Source organism: Dryobates pubescens, chromosome 10 (assembly GCF_014839835.1).
Source record: "Dryobates pubescens isolate bDryPub1 chromosome 10, bDryPub1.pri, whole genome shotgun sequence".
In the NCBI taxonomy this organism is placed as follows: Eukaryota; Metazoa; Chordata; class Aves; order Piciformes; family Picidae; genus Dryobates; species Dryobates pubescens.
In genome coordinates this window covers 13,941,834-13,963,129 of record NC_071621.1, presented here as the reverse complement: position 1 = coordinate 13,963,129, position 21,296 = coordinate 13,941,834, and the positions used below count along the sequence as shown (strand labels likewise).

The 21,296-nt window shown below is 47.1% G+C and overlaps 1 protein-coding gene across 1 annotated transcript in view; it reads right to left on the bottom strand.

Moving 5' to 3' along the window:
- GUCY2F (guanylate cyclase 2F, retinal) overlaps positions 1-20,749 on the bottom strand; it is an 84,332-nt gene extending 63,583 nt beyond the window's left edge. Inside the window, exons 1-4 of the mRNA XM_009906949.2 lie at positions 20,011-20,749; positions 15,166-15,467; positions 10,476-10,830; positions 4,352-4,436 (exon numbers count right to left, since the gene is read on the bottom strand). Coding sequence (XP_009905251.2) covers positions 4,352-4,436; positions 10,476-10,830; positions 15,166-15,467; positions 20,011-20,749 — 1,481 coding nt within the window. The remainder of the gene's footprint in view (positions 1-4,351; positions 4,437-10,475; positions 10,831-15,165; positions 15,468-20,010) is intronic.
- Positions 20,750-21,296: the final 547 nt, after the last annotated feature.

Here is a 21,296-nt window from a genome sequence, read left to right as displayed (position 1 = left end):
CTCTGACCCCAGCCTGTAGCTCTGCATGGGGTTGTTGTGGCCAATGTGCAGAACCTGGCACTTGGATGTGTTCAATCTCATGCCCTTGGTCTCTGCCCATCTGTCCAGCCTGTCGAGGTCCCTCTGCAGAGCCTCTCTACCCTGCAGCAGATCAACTCCTGCCCCCAGCTTGGTGTCATCAGCAAATTTACTGATGATGGACTCAATGCCCTCATACAGATCAGCAATCAATATCCAAGGCAGAAGAGACCCCAGCAAGAAATTAAATGGTGCACTGTCAAGGACTACATGTTTACAGAATCATAGAATAGTTTGGGCTGGAAGGGATCTTTAGTGCTCATGTAGTCCAACATCTCTGCAGTGAGCAGGGATAACTGCAACTAGATCAGGTTGCTCAGAGCCCCAGACAACCTGACCTTCAATGTTTCCAGGGATGGGACATCTATAATACCTCTGGGCAACCTCAGCCAGTGTTCCACCACTGTCATTGTAAAATATTTCTTCTTTAGATTTGGTGTGCATCTCCCCTCTTCTAATTTAAGGCCATCACTCCTTATCCTGTAACAACAGGCCCTTATAAGAATTCTCTCCCCAACTATTTTACAGGCCCTCTTTAAATACTGAAAGGCCACAACAAGGTTCTTCCCAGAGCCTTCTATACTTCAGCCTGTCCTCACAGCAGAGGGCTTCAAGCCCTCTCATTATTATTGTGGCCTACTCTGAATCTGATCCAACAGGTCCATGTCTCTCCTGTGTTGAGGATTCCCCACACACCAGGTCCACACTCTGCTTGAATACCCCCAGGGCTGATGACTCTACCACTTCCATGGGCAGACCATTCCAATGTTTGATAACCCTTTCAGGGAAGAAGTATTTCCTAATACCTAGCCTAAATCTTCCCTTGATGCTGTGCATCTGCTTTAGGGGACCCTGCTTTAGCAGAGGGGTTGGACTAGATGATCTCCAGAAGTTCCTTCCATCCCCTACCATTCAGCACTAAACCATGTCCCTAAGCACCAGGTCCACACTGCTTGAACACCCCCAGGGATGGTGACTCCACCATGGCCCTGGGCAGATCATTCCAATGTCCACTACAATTTCAACTGCATTTTAGAAGAGCATGGCTAATTTTGTGGAGTTCAGAAGGAGGGATGATCACCTGTGATGGTGTTTTATAATCTAACTGGAGGCTACAAAGGGCTAATGGAGGTTTCTTAAGATGTTGAGGGTCCTGGAGCATCTCTCTGAAGAGGAAAGGCTGAGAGACCTGGGTTTGTTTAGCTTGGAGAACAGAAGACTGAGAGGGCATCTTCTCAATGCTTATCAATATCTAAAGGGCAGGTGTCAATAGGATGGTGCCAGTGGTTTCCAGTGATAGAACAAGGGGCACAAACTGGAACACAGGAGGTTCCACCTGGACATAAAGAAAAACTTTTCTCCTGTAAGAGTGCCAGAGCCCCGGACCAGGATATCCAGAGAGGTTGTGGATTCTCCTTCTCTGAAGATATTCCAATATATCATCCTTCTCTTGGTGACCCTCCTTTATCAGGGGGGTTGGACAAGATGATCTCCAGAGGTCCCTTCCAACCCCTACAATGCTGTGAGGTGGGGGGTTGGTCTCTTCTGTCTAGTATCATGTGATAGGACAAGAGGAAATGGCCTGAAAAATGTGCCAAGGGACATTTAGATTTTGGTTATCAGGAAACATTTCTTTACAGAAAGAGTGGTCAGGCATTGGAAGAGGTTGCCTAGGGAGGTGGTGGTGCCACCATCTCTGGAGGTGTTCAGGTGTGGATGTGGGAGTTCAGGACACAGTTATGGTGGTGTTAGATTGATGGTTGGGCTTAATGATCTTGGAGGTCTTTCCCAACTGGAACAATTCTATGATTTTGTAACTGGCTTGTTGCTACCCACCCATCTCAGCTTCATGCAAAAACCTCATCACTGAGGTACTTTTCACCATGTTTGGTCAATCATATCCTCTCCCCCAACCATGGAAGGAAGCACCTCTCTGCTGAAAGCAAAATACAGAGAGTGGGGTGAATCACAGCTGAGACCACTGAGCAGATCCCTGGCCATGCTAAGACCAGAGCTCCCACAATTTAAATCAGAACATGCTGTGGTTTAAATTCAGTTCCAGACAAGCCCTTCCCAACATAAATCATGGTCTGAGTCATGCCAGACTGTGTTTTTTTTTTTTTCCTTTTCTTTCTTTCCCTCCTTGCAGATGGTCAAACATCTTTACTCATGCCTGAGCCTTCCCAAGCACAGTCTGGGACTTGTGGAACAGTTTACAAGTGGAGTAGGAAGAAAGATTGTCTTTTATTTACGTCACTGTTGAGGCTAGAGGGCAAGGGCTTTAAAGTGTGGATGGATCAAGGCAACCTCCTCAGTGGCTGAGGTATCAGAAGCAGCTGTATGTTATAAGCAGGGAAAACACTGGGGGTGTCTCTTGCTGGGTGGCCTTATATCATCTGGGCTTGGAGGGATGAATCAGGAGTAGAGAGAAAACAAGTTTTGGGATGAGTTGATAGGCAGAGCTGGATGATCCAGGAACTCTGCTCTGCTGAACTCCTTGCTGTGGTACCTTCTGATTTCAGTCTAATTTGATTCTGATTTCAGTGATGTACCATGAAGATAATAATAATGGCAGACAGATTGCTCCAGGGACCAGTTTGGACCAGGTTACCTTGTGTTATGGCCATATTGCCCTTGCCATGGCTCCTAGACCATGCAGTCTATGCTGCCTCAATTCCACCTTGGATGTAGGGCTGGAATTCAAGTGTGGCTTTTGCAGTAGTTGGAAACTTCCCCAGCAGACTGCTTCATTTGCTCCAAAGATCCCATGGCCAGACTAATCCCATGGCCAGGGAAATGGACTCCAGCTCAAAGCAGGGCGTGAATCAGCTTGGTAATGAAGAAATAGCCTAACTGATTGCTCCAAACCACCTCCAGAGATCATAGAATCATAGAATGCTTTGAGTTGGAAGAGAGCTTAAAGGTCATCTAGTTCCAACTCCTCTGTCATGGGCAGGGACACTTCCCACTAGACCAAGTTGCTCAAAACCTCATCCAGCCTGATCTTAAACACTTCCAGAAATGTGCTCTCTCTTTCTCTTTAGCACACAAAGAAAGTCAAGAGGGTCAGCCTAGGTGCATCATGGAACATATTAGGACAGAAACTCAGGAAAGAAAGGTCTAGAATGAAAATAGAAGAAAAATACATACATCATGGTAGCCTGCTCAGTCTCCTCCAGCATGTTCCTAAAGTAATCTCCTATGTTTGGTTTGCACAGTTAGTATTTCTAAAGCGACAGTCACCTTCCTAATGCTGCAGAGCCATCGCCCAGGTAATCCTTCCAGCAAAAGCCTGCAATGCTCTTCTATATCTGGGGTGGATTAAGGGTAAGATGGCTCCTCCTGAGACTGCAGAACCAGTAGCTGTAGTGCTCAAACCACTGTCACATAATAATATCACTGAATAATGAAGAGATAGGTATCTGGAGGTCAATGACCATAGCTATGTGTTCACAGAAATATAGAATGGTTTCGGTTGGAAATGACAATAAAGATCAGCAGGTTCCAACCCCTTTGCCATGGGCAAGGACACCTACTAGGTCAGATTCTCAAAGCCCATCCAACCTGGCCTTGAACACTTCCAGGGATGGGACATCCATGACTTCTCTGGGCAACCTTTTCCAGTGTCTCACTATCCCCACAGTAAAGAATTTATCTAATCTAAGTCTATCCTCCTTCAGTTTCAAACCATGACTCCTTGTCCTGTCACTATGCTCTCTGATAAAGAGCCATACAATTGTTAGGGTTGGAAGGATGCTCAGGGATCAGCTAGTTCAACACCACCACCCCCTGCACCCCACCATGGGCAGGGATACCTCACACTAGAGCAGGCTGGCCAGAGCCACATTCAACCTGGCTTTAAAAACCTCCATGGATGAGGATTCTACCACCTCCCTGGGCAACCTGTTCCAGTGTCTCACCACCCTCATGCTGAAGGACTTCTTCCTAACATCCAATCTGAAGCTAGCCATTAGTTTTGTTCCATTTCCCTTAGTCCTCTCACTCCCTGACACCCTAAAGAGTCCCTCCCCAGCTTTCTCCCCAGCTTTCTTGTAGGCCCCTGTAGGACACCTTTAGGTACCAGAAGACTACAATAAGGTCTCTCTGGAGCCTTGTCTTCCCCAGGTTGAATAACCCCAACTCTCTCATCCTGTCCTCATAAAGGAGGTGTCCCAGCTCCCTTTATTCACATGGTTTAATCTGCTGGGTAAAATGCACATCTCCCACAGCAGGTAAAAATGGCATCAGATCAAATCCATCCTGCAGTTCTCACCTGATGAGAGCAGCCAGGCCCACAAGAAAAAGCACCAGGGCAAATATCAGCATTACTCCCAACATTATGACTGCAGGCTCAATCCCTGTGCAAAGAGAGGGAAAAAAGCATCAATGAATTAGAATCCCTTTGATTCAGGCAATCATATGGAAAGTATCAAACCATTAGGCTACAGGAGCAAATATTCAGCCAGGAGAATGCTAGAGGACAATTTTGAGGCCATGTTAATTTCTGCATAGCCAAATGCTTACTGACTTTATCTTCATGAGACTGAAACTAATTATTTAATCCCATGCATGTTTATTTTTTTTTCCTATGCCAGACTTAAAGCCTTGGATCAGTGGAAAAAAATCAGTTTTTATTCAAACAGATAAAGACTGGACTCCCAGGGAAGTATTACATTTCAGAGGTACCTTCTTCAAAGGTCATAGCTTTGGAGCAGTTGATCTTCTTCTCTCCAGGAGCTGCAGTGCTAAGAAATCTTTGCCATGTGGTACCAAACTGATGGCCAAAGTGAGTGACCAGCCCAGCTGGGTTCTTTCATTCCCTGCTAAAAATTCTAATGTTGAAAAGAGCAGGGCAGAAGGAGGAGAAGGAGGTTGTTGATGGCTTTCTCTATGGGCCAGCCTACAGGAAGGGATATCTCCAGATACTTTACTCACCAGTGTCTTTGCTAGAGAGCTAAGGAAAGCTGGCATGAGTGGATGAGTTAAATTCCAGTATGAACTGTTTGTTGTCACTGTCTCTTCTGGATTTTTCCTTTTTTCCCTATTCTGTCTGTATTCAGACATAGAATCATAGAATTGTTAGGGTTGGAAGGGACCTCAATCTAGTACCAAGTCCCCTGCCATGGGCACACCCTTAAATACAACCAAGCTTGGAGAAATTTGAGTTGAAAGGAGGTTCATAACTCTGTCACACTTGGACCTAAACCACAGACCTTGCTGCAAGCACTGAAACCTTCCCAGTGAAAGCTGCAGTCATTTTCAATGGTTTTCTTTGTAGGAAAAGACAGAGTGTTTTAGCTCAGATTTTCATGCTGGAGTTGAATTTTCTTTCTGCTTCAACACAAGGACCCAAACCCTGATTATCCTCACACTTACGCTAGAATGGGTTACTAGTTGTGGATGCCTCATCCCTGAAAGTGTTCAAGGCCAGGCTGGTTGGAGCTCTGAGCCAACTGGTCTAGTGGGGGGTTGGACTATATGGAGTGGTTGGACTAGATGACTTTGAAAGGTCCCTTACAACCCAATATATTCTATGATTCTAGTGAAAGATGATCTTCAAGGGTTCCTTCCAACCCAAAATGCCACATCTTAAGCATTGTGTCCAGTTTTTGGCACCTCAATACAAGAGAGATGTGGAGGTGCTGGAGCCAGTGCAGAGGAGGGCAAGGAAGCAGGAGAAGGGAATGGAGAATAAGTCTGATGAAGAGCAACTGAAGGAGCTGGGGATGGTTAGTTTGGAGAAGAGGAGGCTGAGGGGAGACCCCATTGCTGTCTACAACTGCCTGAAAGGACATTGTGGAGGGCCTGCTGCTGGTCTCTTCTCACAGGTAATTGGCGATAGAACAAGAGGGAATGGCCTCAAGCTGCCACTGGGTAGGTTTAGACTGGACATCAGGAAAAGTTTTTTTCCCATCAAGAGTGGTCAGGCACGGGAATGTGCTGGGCAGGGAGGTGGTTGAGTCCCCAGATAAGGAAGGACTGAAGGGAATCCAGCAGAGGCTATGAAGATGTTGAGGGAACTGGAGCATATCTCTGATGAGGAAAGACTTGGGGCTGTTTAGCCTGGAGAAGACCAAGAGCATATCTTCTCAATGCTTATCAATAGCTAAAGGGCAGTGAAGAGGATGAGGACAGACTCTGTTCAGTGGTGCCCAGTGACAAGACAAGAGTCAACAGTCCTTTGAAAGTGCTGGAGCACTGGATCAGGCTGCCCAGAGAGGTGGTGGAGTCTCCTTCTCTGGAGAGATTCCAAAATTGGCTGAACACAATCCTGTGAAACCTGCTCTGCTTTAGAAGAGGGGCTGGACTAGGTGATGCTCAGAGGTCCCTTCCAACCCCTACCATTCTGTGATTGTGACATCAAACCATATCTTGGCAATACTGGCTATGGGTAATGGTGCCTGCAACCACATTGGTCTCCGGCGTGTGTTACACTGCTTGGGACAGGTTGTGCGTGCAGTGTGTATTTTGGGCCCCTCACTTTAGGAAGGATGTTGACTTGCTGGAACATGTCCAGAGAAGGGCAACAAAGTTGGTGAGGGCTTTGGAACACAAGACCTATGAGGAGAGGCTGAGGGAGGTGGGGTTGCTTAGCCTGGAGAAGAGGAGACTCAGGGGTGACCTTATTGCTCTCTACAACTACCTGAAGGGAAGTTGTAGTCAGGCAGAGGTTAGTCTCTTCTCCCAGGCAACCAGTACCAGAACAAGAGGACACAGTCTCAGGCTGTGCCAGGGGAGGTTTAGGCTGGAGGTTAGGAAGAAGTTCTACACAGAGAAAGTGATTGCCCATTGGAATGGGCTGCCTGAGGAGGTGGTGGAGTCACCATCACTGGAGGTGTTCAGAAGGAGACTTGATGGGGTGCTTGGTGCCATGGGTTAGTTGATTAGGTGGTGTTGGATGATAGGTTGGACACGATGATCTTGAAGGTCTCTTCCCACCTGGTCTATTCTATTCTATTCTATTCTATTCATTCATGTTCTGGGAGCACCTGCTGGTGGACCTGGGGTCAGGAACATCAGCCTGGCAGCCCCCTCCCTGGAGGTGTTCAAGGCCAGTTTGAGCAACCTGATTGAGCAGCCTGATCTAGTGGACAGTGTCCTTGCCCATGGCAGGGGGGTTGGAACTAGATTATTTTCATGGTCTCTACCAACCCAAACAACTCTGTGAATCTATGAACTTCACATCCCATCTGCCCTCTCAACTCCAGCTCTATGCATTGCATGGATTGAATTCTAGTAATAAACTCCAGGCTCTAAAATATCAGTAATAACAATAAATTACCACTTTCCTGAAAAATGCCTGCAGCTTTATGCTTTTGCAAAGGTGAGAACATAAAACCTGATCTTTCTCAAAATCAGGGAGATTTTTCCATAGCCTGCACTGGGATGCTAAATTACTGCACTGCTCCTAGTAGCAGTGTGAAATTAGATCTATGGTAGCATTATATTTGTCTCTTCTATAGTTTGCTAGCTGCTGTAAGATCAATATATCTCCAATTTTCATGGAGAGACACTGATTTAAACCAGCTATGGCAGAGCCAAGGGGTATGTTTTTCTCAGCTGCTGCATGAAATATTCTGTAGATGTGGTTAATTTTGTCTGTTTAAGTCATATCCTGGAGCAGTAGGAGTAAATGCTTACCATTGTAAGTAAATATGTCAAGTGGAGGCTAAATACCTTACCCTGAGATTTTTGGTTCCCCTGAGGACATTACATTGCACCACAAATGCCTCAAATTAAAAATAACAAATACAACCAGTGCTTGGTCTTGCAAATCCAGGAAGCAACAGAGATATCTCTGCCTCTAAGTCCTTAATTCACCACCTCTGTGGTCCACAGCAACTCCAATTATTTTGAGCAATGATGATCATCTTTTCCTGATGAGGTGAGCTCTGATGATCCTTAAAGCTGCACAGCTACCTGGGTAAAGAAGCTGAAGTAAACCAGGAGAGGTGATGAGAGCATGTGCTGTAGGGCAGCAATCTTAGGCTGTCTTCAATGCAAATCCTCTTAATGCCCTGCCCTCTCAGAAGGACACAGTGCTGGCTCAAGCCTCTAGCATATATTGATTGCTATCAGAATAGCCAGATCTTAGAGTCATGGAATTGGTTTGGTTGCAAAAAGACTCCCAAGATCATCAAGTCCTCACCTGGAATATTACATATGGAGGTGTTCAGGAGGAGACTTGGTAGGGTGCTTGGTTGCATGGTTTAGTTGATTAGGTGGTGTTGGATGATAGGTTGGACACGATGATCTTGAAGGTCTCTTCCCACCTGGTCTATTCTATTCTATTCTACTCTACTCTACTCTACTCTACTCTACTCTACTCTATTCTATTCTATTCTATTCTACATCCACTTCTGGGCTCCCCAGTTCAAGAGGCACAAGGATCTGATGGAGAGAGTCCAACAGAGGCTTCAAGGATCATTAAGGGACTGGAGCACTGCCTTATGAGGAGAGGCTAAGAGACCTGAGGCTGTTTAGTCTAGAGAGGAGAAAACTGAGAGGGGATATAATAAAAGTCTATAAATATCTGAGGGCTGGGGGTCAAGAGGAAGGATGGGAGAGCCTCTTCTTACTTTTACCCTGTGATAGGACAAGGGGCAATGGATGTGAACTGCAGCACAGGAAGTTCCACCTCAACATGAGGAAGAACTTCTTTATCAGAGTCACAGAGCACTGGGACAGGCTCCCCAGAGAGGTTGAGGAGTCTCTGCAGGCTTTGAAGCCCCATCTGGATGCATTCCTCTGTGACCTGTGCTAGATTCTATGGTCCTGCTATGGCAGGGGGTTGGACTCAATGATCTTCAGAGGTCCCTTCCAACCCCTAACATCCTGTGATCCTGAGAGTCCAATCATCACCTAAGATCACCATGGCCATTAAACTATGTTTTTAAGTGCCATGTTCACATCTTTTTCACCTCCAGGAGCAGTGAATCCACCAACTCCTTGGACAACCTATTCCAATGTTGATTGTTAGACCTGGAAAACTCCTTCCAGCACAAACCAATGGCAATAGGCTTATTGACCTAACAAGCAATAAGAAGGTCTTGTGGAGTACTGCATCCAGGTCTGGAGCCCTCAATATAGGAAAGATGTGGACCTGATGGAGCAGGTCCAGAGGAGGGTGACAAAAATGATCAGGGGGTTGGAGAAGCTCTGCTAGGAGGACAGGCTGAGGGAGCTGGGGGTGTTCAGCCTGGAGAAGAGAAGGCTCTGGGGAGATCTGATACCAGCCTTCCAGTACCTGAAGGGGGCTACAAGGAGGCCTGTGGTGATAGGATGAGTGGCAATGGCTTCAAACTAGAGAAGAACAGATTTACGTTGGATGTTAGGAACAGGTTGTTTACTATGAGGGTGGTGGAACACTGGAACAGGTTGCCCAGGGAGGTGGTTGAGGCCCCATCCCTGGAGATATTCAAGGCTTGACAAGGCTCGACAGGGCTCTGGGCAAACTGATCTAGTTGAGGATGTCCTTGCTGACTGCAGAGGGGATTGGACTGGATGACCTTTGGAGGTCACTTCCAACCCAGACCATTCTCTGATTCTCTGATTCTGTCTCGCTCTACAGCTCCCTGAAAGGAGGCTGTAGTGGAGTGGGGGGTTGATCTTTTCTCCCAGGTATCAAGTAATAGAATGAAAGGAAATAGCTTCAAGTTGTGCCAGGGTAGATTTAGGTTGGATATTAGGGAAAAAAAACCAACACAAAACCAAACATTTACTTAAAGGGTGGTCAGGCATTGGAAAAGGCTGTCTAGGGAAGTGGTGGGCAGTCACCATCCCTGGAGATCATAGAATCATAGAATCAGTCAGGGTTGGAAGGGACCACAAGGATCATCTAGTTCCAACCCCCCTGCCATGGGCAGGGACACCCCACACTAGATCAGGCTGGCCACAGCCTCATCCAGCCTGGGCTTAAACACCTCCAGGGACAGGGCCTCAACCACCTCCCTGGACAACCCATTCCAGGGCTTCACCACTCTCATGGTGAAGAACTTGCTCCTCACCTCCAGCCTGAATCTCCTCACCTCCAGCTTCATTCCATCCCCCCTACTCCTATCACTACCTGAGATCCTAATGTTCAAAGAACATGTAGCTGTGGCACTTCAGCACATAGTTTAATGGCCATGGTGGTGTTGGGTTGATGGTTGGACTTGATGATCTTAGGGGTCTTTTCCAACCCTAATAATTCTATGATTCTATAAACAGTGTGATCTCTTTATAGGATTCCCATTACAAACAATGATGATGACTGGTCATATTTATATGAATCTTTTGATTTTAGGGTTTTCTCCTTGGGATGTTCTCCACTGGAGTAAGAGAAAAGATGAAATAAATAAGAAGCATGGACACAATGCCATTTGACCCTGTTTTCTTCTTTTTTTTAGCTTTCTTACCTCCATTGCACAGAACATCTGGATCAAACCAACAGCTGGAGTCTGGCTTGGGTGGAGCTCCACTGGGAAAGTGGATGGCCCAGTCTAAGGACTTCACAGAGTCTGAAGACATGTCCAGCAAGTGGGTTGGGAAGAGCTGGTTCCCACGACCATCTGTGTCCAGTATCACATAGTTGCTCATCCTCTTCCCACAGCTGTCTGTCTGTATCCAGTTATTAAACCCAGGGAAACTGAAGTTTTTTGTGTGCTCAGCTATGTTAAATCCTGAGACTCTGGCTCCATTCCTCCGAGCACTGTCTATGGCCATTGCCATGAAGTAAATGGCATCATAGATTGTGCCAAAAAGTGGAGAAACCTGAAAACAGAGGAGAAATTGTGGTCAGGATATGCTGCTGCCAACCTCGAGCTGGAGATCAGAACCACAGAAACATTCAGGTTGGAAAAGACCCTGAGGATCGCCAAGTCCAACTCAGTACCCTGCTCTACAAGGGTCACCCCTAAACCATATTCCCAAGCACCACATTCAACCCACCTTCATACACATCCAGGCTTGGGGACTCAACAACCTCCCAGCCCAGCACATTCCAGTGCCTGACCACTCTTGCTGTGATTTTTTTTTTATCTAATGTCCAGTTGTGCTAGGTTAAGCCCAGCCCAGGAGGTGGGTGGGCTGAGAAGATGCTAGCCTCAGGTGGACAAAGAAACATAGCCAAGGTGGGCAAAGAGACATAACCCCCCTACCAGGGGGAGGGGTCCCTGGGTCAAAGTCTATTCCACTCCCACTTCCTGTCCACAATCCTATTTAAAAGGAAGCCATTCCCTGCCTCACTCTCTTCTCTTGCCCATGCCCCTCTGACATCCTGCCCTTGTTACCACACGGTGGGGCTTGTTCCGTGCTATTCCAGACTCCTAAGGCATTCTCCTAAGGAGAATCTATCTTGCATCCAGAGAATCTTTTTCCAGCTGTGACTGGTTTTGCATATATTTTTATTTACCCTTTCCCCTTACACAGTACCACAGTATCACTAAGGTTGGAAGAGACATCGAGGATCATTGAGTCCAACCTGTCACCACAGACCTCATGACTGGACCATGGAACCAAGTGCCACATCCAATCCCCTCTTGAACACCTCCAGGGATGGTGACTCCACCACCTCCCTGGGCAGCACATCCCAATGACGAACAACTCTCTCAGTGAAGAACTTTCTCCTCACCTCGAGCCTAAACCTCCCCTGGCACAGCTGGAGACTGTGTACTCTTGTTCTGTCGCAGGTTGCCTGGGAGAAGAGGCCAACCCCTTCCTGTCTACAACCACCTTTCAGGTAGTTGTAGAGGGCAATGAGGTCACCCCTGATCCTTCTCTTCTCCAGGCTAAACAACCCCAGCTCCCTCAGCCTCTCCTCACAGGGCTGTGCTCAAGGCCTCTCCCCAGCCTTGTTGCCCTTCTCTGGACACGTTCAAGTGTCTCAATGTCCTTCTTAAACTGAGGGGCCCAGAACTGGACACAGGACTCAAGGTGAGCCCTAACCAATGCAGAGTACAGGGCACAAAGACTTCCCTTCTCCTGCTGGCCACACTATTCCTAATGCAGGCCAGGATGCCGCTGACCTTCTTGGCCACCTGGGCACACTGCTGGCTCATGTTTAGGCGGCTGTCAATCAGCACCCCCAGGTCCCTCTCTGTTTGGGAGCTCTCCAACCACTCTGACCCCAGCCTTTTATTCAAATACCCTTTGTACTTTGTTAAACTTACCTTTTTACTTCCAAATTGATTCAAGACTGTTTCTTTTGTAATTTTACCTCTCTTTTCTCCTCCTGCCTAATTTGCTTTTTCCCTACTGGGAAAAAAGGGGAGAGGGGAGGCAACCTAAATCTGTGACATTTTGGGCCTTTGGGCTAGCAGGAAAGCTTAAACCAAAACACCGCTGTAAACCTACACAGTGGCAGCTTGAAGCCATTCCCTATTGTTCTATCACTAATTACCTCTGAGAAGAGACCAGCAGCAGCCTCTCCACAACATCTTTTCACATAGTTGTAGACAGCAATGAAGTCTCCTCTTAGCCTCCTCTTTTTCAAGTTAAACAGCCCCAGCTGTGACGGAAATGTCTCACTGGCTAAGCTGTAAACTCAGGAACTGAGACAGTTGAGCACCAAGGTTTAGTGAGTAATGGGCTTGAATAATAGGCTGAAGGCTGTTCTGGATCACTCAATGTGTTGGAACTTTGAATATCTTTCTTTTCTAATGGATGCTACCCAAAATGAAATTTCAAAGTATTTTTAAGACCATGTAGAATTGTATCATCTCGGGAAGAGCCAAGTCCCTGAGCCTGATGCTCAGCTGGCATTTTATCACAACCTGCCTCAGAGCACTCCACTAAAACATCTTTCACAAACAGAAGATCAAAGACAGAGACTTGTGACTCTACCAAAGTAGGAATAGAGTCATGCCCAAAGGATCTACCTTGTCAGTCAGAACATTCTATGTTCCTAGGATGTACAAGGTAGAGCCACAGCAAACTCATTCTCTGGGTATCAGAGCCTTTTCTCCTTGTATTTCTCCCTTCCATGCCAGAGTTGCTTTAGGAAACTATCACAGACTTCACAGAAATTTAGGGGTTGGAAGGGACCTCCAGAAATCATCAAGTCCAACACCTCTGCCAAAGCAGGATCAGCTAAGGCAGGTCTCAAAGGAACCCATCCAGAGGAGACTTTCCCCTCCCCTAATTGCACACATGGTGGCTTTTGTAATCACATGGTCATCCACAGCGGGTAGATGAAGAGAGATTATAGCAGTATCACAGTATAACCAAGGTTGGAAGAGACCCCAAGGATCATTAAGTCCAACCTGTCCCAACAGACCCCACAACTAGACCATGGCACCAAGTGCCACGTCCAATCTCCCCTTGAACACCTCCAGGGATGGTGACTCCACCACCTCCCTGGGCAGCACATTCCAATGACAAATGACTCGCTCAGTGAAGAACTTTTTCCTCACTTTGAGTCTAAACCTCCCCTGGCACAGCTTGAGACTGTGTCCCCTTGTTCTGGTGCTGGTTGCCTGGAAGAAGAGACCAACCCCTTCCTGTCTACAACCACTTTTCAGGTAGTTGCAGAGGGCAATGAGGTCTCCCCTGATCCTTCTCTTCTCCAGGCTAAACAATCCCAGCTCCCTCAGCCTCTCCTCATAGGGATTGTGCTCAAGGCCTCTCACCAGCCTTGTTGCCCTTATAGCCATAGACTTGTGACAAAATGAGAAGTGCAGTTGGGAGCCATAGAACTTGACATATGTGGTGGGATTCATTGAGGTTTAGGCTGGACATTAGGAAGAAATTCTTCCCAGAAAGAGAGACTGGCCATTGGAATGGGCTGCCTAGGGAGGTGGTGGAGTCACCGTCACTGAAGGTGTTTAAAAAGATTGGATGAAGCACTTAGCACCATGGTTTAGTAGATTAAAGGCCATGGTGGGCTTAGGTTGACAGCTGGACTTGATGATCTTAGAGGTCCTTTCCAACCAAAGCAATTCTTTGATATTCTATGATATCAGAAATAGGCACCTACAAGGAAGAATCCTACACTCAATGGAGTTACCCTGGGCTCTCTTTATAATGAAGAGGAGGAAATGAGTGCTTTGAAAGCATGACTTATGTCCTTCTAAAGCAGACACCCATGTAGATCTGATGAACCATGCCCTAAAAGCACTTGTATGTTTTTGCAAGATCATAGTTAGATTTGAGGATTGGCTCAGCTGAATCCTGCATCTCTTCACCAATACAATGTAATAATTGTCATGGATGCATTTCAGTGTGATCTGCTCTAGGTGATCCTGCTCTGGCAGGGGGGTTGGACTGGTTGATCTTTCCAGGTCCCTTACAGCCCCTAACATTCTGTGATTCTGTGAATATGACAAATTCCTCAGTTCTTCTTGTAGGCAATGACTGAATTTTGTTATAGGCTTCTGGTGACATTTAGATAATTGAGCTGATAAAGAATAACTTTGACTATAGTGCTAAGAAGAAGGCAGCAATGATCCTGAGCATTTTGATCTAGAAGCATCCACTATTTCATTTTCCTGTTGCATCCCCACAAATTCTCAAGCATGTGGACACCTTATTTTGGTGTCTTACAAACTCTATGCATTTTATTCACCTTAGGAGAAAACTCTTAGCTTGGGCCTACGGCATTTAGAACACAGAAGGTTCCACCTCAACACGAGGAGACACTTCTTCATGGTGAGGGTGACAGAGTACTGGAAAAGGCTGCCCAGAGAGGTTGTGGAGTCTCCTTCTCTAGAGAGAGTCCAAATCTGCCTGGCTGTGTTCCTGAGTCACCTGCCCTAGGTGATCCTACTTTGGCAAGGGGGTTGGATTTGATGGTCTCTGGAGGTCCCTTCCAAGCCCTAACATTCTGTGATAGCAAACAAAATCCAGGAGCCCCAGAGACGAGTCTTGAATTTGAAATATAGTCCTTCAGCTCAATCAACTGTGTTAGACTGGCAGACATCCAGGAGGCATAGTGTTTCCAGGAGAAACAGTGTTTCCAGAGGAATGTAGACCACATCTAACTTTCACCATGTTTTTCCCAAAACAAAAGCACACAATCTAGGTTGTCTCTCCCCTGTACTTTATGACTATTGCTTGTCCCATATCTCCTGTTTCCAGGTCCCAGAAAAGCCCAAGAGAAAGAATATTTACCTGGGTTGCTTCCAAATCCCTGATTATTTCACCACTTTCTTTAGCTTCCCTGAATGCATGGTAGAAAGTCCTTTCTCCAGACTCCAGTGTGATAGTCAGCACAGCATCGTAGGCTTCCTGGAGCTTGGTATCATTATCAAAGATGTTGAATGAGATGTTTTGGTAAGGAAGACTGTACAGCAAAGTGTCATATGGAATGAAGACATATCTTCCATCTGCTAGTCCCATTTCCAGAGCTTTTGTGAGTAAGGCAGCCTGTTCCTCCCCTCCAATAAGCATAGAATGCATGCACATCACTATAACTAAAACACAAGAATCACAGACAGTGTTGTTAATCCATTTGGGGTTTTCAGCACAAAATAGAATCATGGAATCATAGAACAGAATCATAGAATCAGGTTGGAATAGACCTCAGAGATCACCAAGTGCAACCTATTACCCAATACCTAACGCCTCCTGACAACTAAACCATGGCTCCAAGTGCCACATCCAATCTTTTTTTTAACATCTTCAGGGATGGTGACTCCTCCATCTCCCTGGGCAGCACATCCCAAGGGTAAATTACTCTTTCTGAGAAGAACTTTCTCTTCACCTTGAGCCTAAACTTTCCCTGGTGCAGCTTGAGACTGTGTCCTCTTGTTCTGTCATTGGTTGCCTGGGAGAACAGACCAACCCCCACCTGGCTACAGCCTCCTTTCAGGTAGTTGTAGAGAGCAATTAGGACTCCCCTGAGCCTCCTCTTCTCCAGGCTGAACAACCCCAGCTCCCTCAGCCTCTCCTCACAGGGCTGTGCTCAAGACCTCTCCCCAGCCTTGTTGCCCTTCTCTGGACACTTTCAAGAGTCTCAATGTCCTTCTTAAATTGAGGAGCCCCTCTACCCCAGTAAAATACCTGTATCAGGTCAGACTCTAATGGTCCCCCATCAATCTTACATGCTGAGGAAGTTGGGGGCTGCACCAATTTTGTTCAGCAACATCTAGCAAAGGAGGCTTTGAGTATTTACTGTTCCTGAAGTCACACAAAAGGAGGAGTGGAGAGAATTCTGACTGAGTGAAGCACAGGCCAGTATGATAGGTGGTCATGGTGAGTGTTGTCATTGACTGAGAGACCCGAGCTTTGTGTGCCCTGAGCTGACAGACACTGTAAAGTCATCACTGCCCAAGATCCACCCAGACACCCTGCTGCCATATATACAGATTTTAGGCTGGGCACTGTGCTGTGTTTCAACATCTGGTCCATGTTTGGCCATCCTAGGGTCTCTCTCTTTGCCTGCAAAATGCTGTGGGGCTATTGTCCCTGTTTATAGATCTGAAATATAGATGTGTATGTTTCACAGGCTTTCCACTGGCCCCTCATAGAATCATAGAATGGTCCAGACCAGAAGGGACCTCTGGAAGTTGACCTCCCCATGGTCAACAGGAACAACCCCAACTAGATCAGGTTGCCCAGGCCCTCACTGAGTCTCACCTTGAATATCTCCAGGGAAGGGGCCTCAACCACCTCCCTGGGCAACTTGTTCCAGTGTTCCACCACTCTCATAGTGAAAAACTTCTTCCTGATATCCATCTAAATCTGCCTGTCCCTAGTTAGAAACCATTGCTCCTCATCCTGATACTCCAGGTCTTTGTAAATAGTCTCTTTTTGTCGTTTCTGTAGACTCTCTTCAGGTACTGGAAGGCTTCTACCAGGTCACCCCAGAGCCTCCTATTCTCCAGGATGAACACCCCCAGCTCCCTAAGCCTGTCCTCCTGACAGAGCTGCTCCAACACCCTGATCATTTTCATGGCCCTCCTCTGGACCTGCTCCATCAGCTCCATGACCTTCCTGTATTGAAGGCTCCAGACCTGTACGCAGTATTCCAGGTGAAGTCTCACCAGAGCAGAATAAAAAGTGACTGCCCACCACTTCCCCAGGCAGCCTTTTCCAATGCTTGACCACCCTTAAAGTAAATGTTTTTGGTTGTTTGTTTTGTTTTGTTTTTCCCCTAATATCCAACCTAAACCTCTCCTGGCACAACTGGAGGCCATTTCCTTTCATTCTATTACTTGATAACTGGGAGAAGAGATCAACCGCCACCTCACTACAGCCTCCTCTCAGGGAGCTGTAGAGAGAGACAGAATCAGAGAATCAGAGAATGGTCTGGGTTGGAAGAGACCTCCAAAGGTCATCCAGTCCAATCCCCTCTGCAGTCAGCAGGGAAATCCTCAACTAGATCAGTTTGCCCAGAGCCCTTTCAAGCCTCACTTTGAATATTTCCAGGGATGGGGCCTCAACCACCTCCCTGGGCAACCTGTTCCAGTGTTCCACCACCCTCATAGTAAACAACCTGTTCCTAACATCCAATCTAAATCTGCATTTCTCTAGTTTGAAGCTGTTGCCCCTTGTTCTATCACCACAGGCCTTCTTGTAGCCCCCTTCAGGTGCTGGAGGGCTATTATCAGGTCTCCCCAGAGCCTTCTCTTCTCCAGGCTGAACACCCCCAGCTCCCTCAGCCTGGCCTCAGAGCAGAGGTGCTCCAACCCCATGATCATCTTCATGGCCCTCCTCTGGACCCTCTCCATGAGGTCCATGTCCTTCTTGTACTGAGGACTCCAGACCTGTACACAGCATTCCAGGTGAGGTCTCACCAGAGCAGAGTAAAAAAGAAAGGAAGCTCTCACAAAAGCTTCATGAAAGGAAGCTCTCATGATCTTTCATCCAACACACCATTTCAAAGCTCAGTCAGTGAGAGGATCAAAGTAAGGCAATAATGAGAAGGGGAGCTGCACAGGAGACCTGCCTGCTACTAAATCAGGAGGGAGCAGGATCACTAGAGTAGTTGCGGTCTTTCCTTGGAAGAAAAACAAAATCCTTGATAAAGTAGAAGCTGAACAGGAGCATTTTCAGGTTGCTGAATTAAAGAAAAGGAATGAGTGTTTCTAGGCAGTAATCTATCTCATACTACAGCAGAGGGCTTAAGATGGTCAGATGAACCACATCTGAGGAGGAACTGGTTATCTCCACTGGCTATGAAAGGAGCCCCTCAACTCTAAGTCACATGGAGAGGTGTGCTGGTGATAAGAAGAACCCACTCAAGGACTTGAGCATAGATTTGAGCACTGACAAAACTCCAAACTGGGCAGCACCTTGCTAACCTTGCTAGTCTTTGGCATAGAAGCCAGAGTCTTAGCTCACCCTCTTTTGGATTCACAGTGCTGACTGCAGAGGTGTACATGCAGGACCAGAGCTCCATCCCAGACTTCCTACCAGGGCTCTGAACCAGCAAAATAAGACTTCTTTTTTTCCTTGCATTTTTCTGAAGATGAAAAAGATCATTCTTTACTCTGTGCTGTACATCAACAGGAGCCCTTCCACTGCTTCAGTATGTGATGTACATCACTGGATTTCACTTGTGACACCTTCACTGGACACAGCATCCAAGTATGAGACACCTGATAATCCATAATCCAAACCACCACAAACGTAAAACCTTTCAGTGAACCCCTCCTTACACTTGACAGGGGCAAGCACAGGCACACATCTATTAAATACAACTTTTTCAAATGAGCTATACCAAATCCTTCATGTTCTAGAAGAATATTTTGCCCTATCTCCACCACATATAAAATGCTCAGTATTCTTTTCCTTGAAGTCCTGGCTCCATTTGGGTCAGACATAAAATTTCTTCTTGACTTAAATGATTTCAAAATGTCACTGGCTGAGTTATGCCTATTGAATAGAATAGAATAGAATAGAATAGAGTAAACCAGGTTGGAAGAGACCTTCAAGATCATCGCGTTGAACCTATCAACTAATCCAACACCACCTAATCAACTAAACCATGGCACCAAGCACCCCATCAAGTCTCCTCCTAAACACCTCCAATGATGGTGACTCCACCACCTCCCTGGGCAGCCCATTCCAATGGGCAATCACTCTATCTCTGCAGAACTTCCTCCTAACCTCCAGCGTAAACCTCCCCTGGCACAGTCTGAGACTGTGTCCTCTTGTTCTGGTGCTGGCTGCCTGGGAGAAGAGACCAACATCCACCTGTCTACAACCTCCCTTAAGGTAGTTGTAGAGAACAATAAGGTCACCCCTGAGTCTCCTTTTCTCCAGGCTGAGCATCCCCAGCTCCCTCAGCCTCTCCTCGTAGGGCTTATGTTCCAAACCCCTCACCAACTTTGTTGCCCTTCTCTGGACACGCTCCAGCAAGTCAACATCCTTCCTAAACTGAGGGGCCCAGAACTGGACACAAGACTCAAGGTGTGGCTTAACCAGTGCAGCATACAGGAGGAGAATGACCTCCCTGCTCCTGCTGGACACACTGTTCCTGATGGAGGCCAGGATGCCATTGGCCCTCCTGGCTGCCTGGGCACACTGCAGGCTCATGTTCAGCCTACCATCAACCAGCACCCCCACCCTGTCCACCTGACTGCTCTCCAGCCACTCTGACCCCAGCCTGTAGCACTGCAAGGGGTTGCTGTGGTCAATGTGTATAACCCAGCACTTGGATGTGTTCAATCTCATGCCCTTGGACTCTGCCCATCTGTCCAGCCTGTTGAGGTCCCTCTGCAGAGCCTCTCTACCCTCCAGCAGATCAACTCCTGCCCCCAGCTTGGTGTCGTCAGCAAATTTGCTGATGATGGACTCAATGCCCTCATCCAGATCATCAATAAAGATGTTAAAGAGGATGGGGCCCAGCACTGATCCTTGGGGCACACCACTGGTGACTGGCCACCAGCTGGATGTGGCACCATTCACTACCACTCTCTGGGCTCGGCCCTCCAGCCAGTTCCTGGATATCAACGTAGCCCTACCCTGGAGAAAACAAAAAAGGAAAGGAACGAGACTCAGAACACTTACTTTTAATGCCATCAACTTCTTTAATCTCATTCCAGGTGTCTTCAATGCCTTTTCCTCCTTTGCGCATGGATGTAACAATGCCTACAGGAAGGCCGTGGTTCCTGAGTGCGCTTGCTAACTTGTTGGCAGTGTCCCTCCAAATATCATCATTGGAAGCAATGATGCCAACATGAGCCCAGCTAAAATACTTCATTACTGTAAACAAAACCTGGGCTGGAGAAGGCAGGGTCCTTGCAAACGTAGGGTGGTGGATGGTGGAATCCAGTCCATAATTGACACACATCCACGAGAAGATAGCTTTATTCCAGTGTTCTCCTAAAAGTGTGGCCATCTCACAGAATCCAGGGTTCTGAGGGCCTATGAAAGCTGAAGAAAGCTTCTCAAAGTCAAAGAACCGAAGCAGAGCTCTTGGTGTCTCACATTCTTCTCGCAGAACCACATAATCCAGCCTGTGGCCAATATCTAGTGAAGGATCTTTGCTTATTCGTTCCACTGCTAACCTGGCAGCCACGTGGGGAAAGGCTTTGGAAAAGAAGGGATCACAGTCCCAGGGCCCAAGCACTCCAATTTTAAAAACAGAAGAATATACTGGAGAGCAGAGTAGATTAATTCCCAACAGCAGCCAGCAGAGAGCCTGAAAAAATGTCTTGAATGAATTTCCAGCATTGAACTGATGCAATCTCATGTGCCTTGGCAGCACCCAGCGCACGCTGTGAGGACACCGTAGGAGAAACGACATTTTCTTACAGGTGGGGAGGTCCTCAGGAAGCCAAGCAGTGCACTACCAGCTGCGGGAAGAAAGGAGATTATGTTTACCTTCCTGTATCTGTTCAGAGCAGGTAGATAGCAGCTGAGTCAGCCCAAATCACACAACGCTGCTCAAGGTGCAAAGCCATGAGCTACCAAAACCTTCTTGTCCTACCACTTGTTACTAGGGAGATGAGACCAGCCCCTACCTCACAACAACCTCCTTCCAGGTAGCTGTAGAGAGCAATAAGGTCTGTCTTCAGCCTCCTATTCTCCAGGTTAAACATCCCCAGTTCCCTCAGCTGCTCCTTAGAATACCTGATCTCCAGACCCATCACCAGCTTTGTTGTCCTTCTCTGGACATTCTCCAGTACCTCAATGTCTTTCCTGTAATGAGGGTCTCAAAACTTCAACCAGCATTTGAGATGTGGTTTATCACTGCTGCATACAGGGGCATGATCACTTCCCTTCTCCTGCTGGCCACACTATTCCTGGTCCAAGCCAAGATGCTGTTGACCTTCTTGGCTACCCAAGCACAC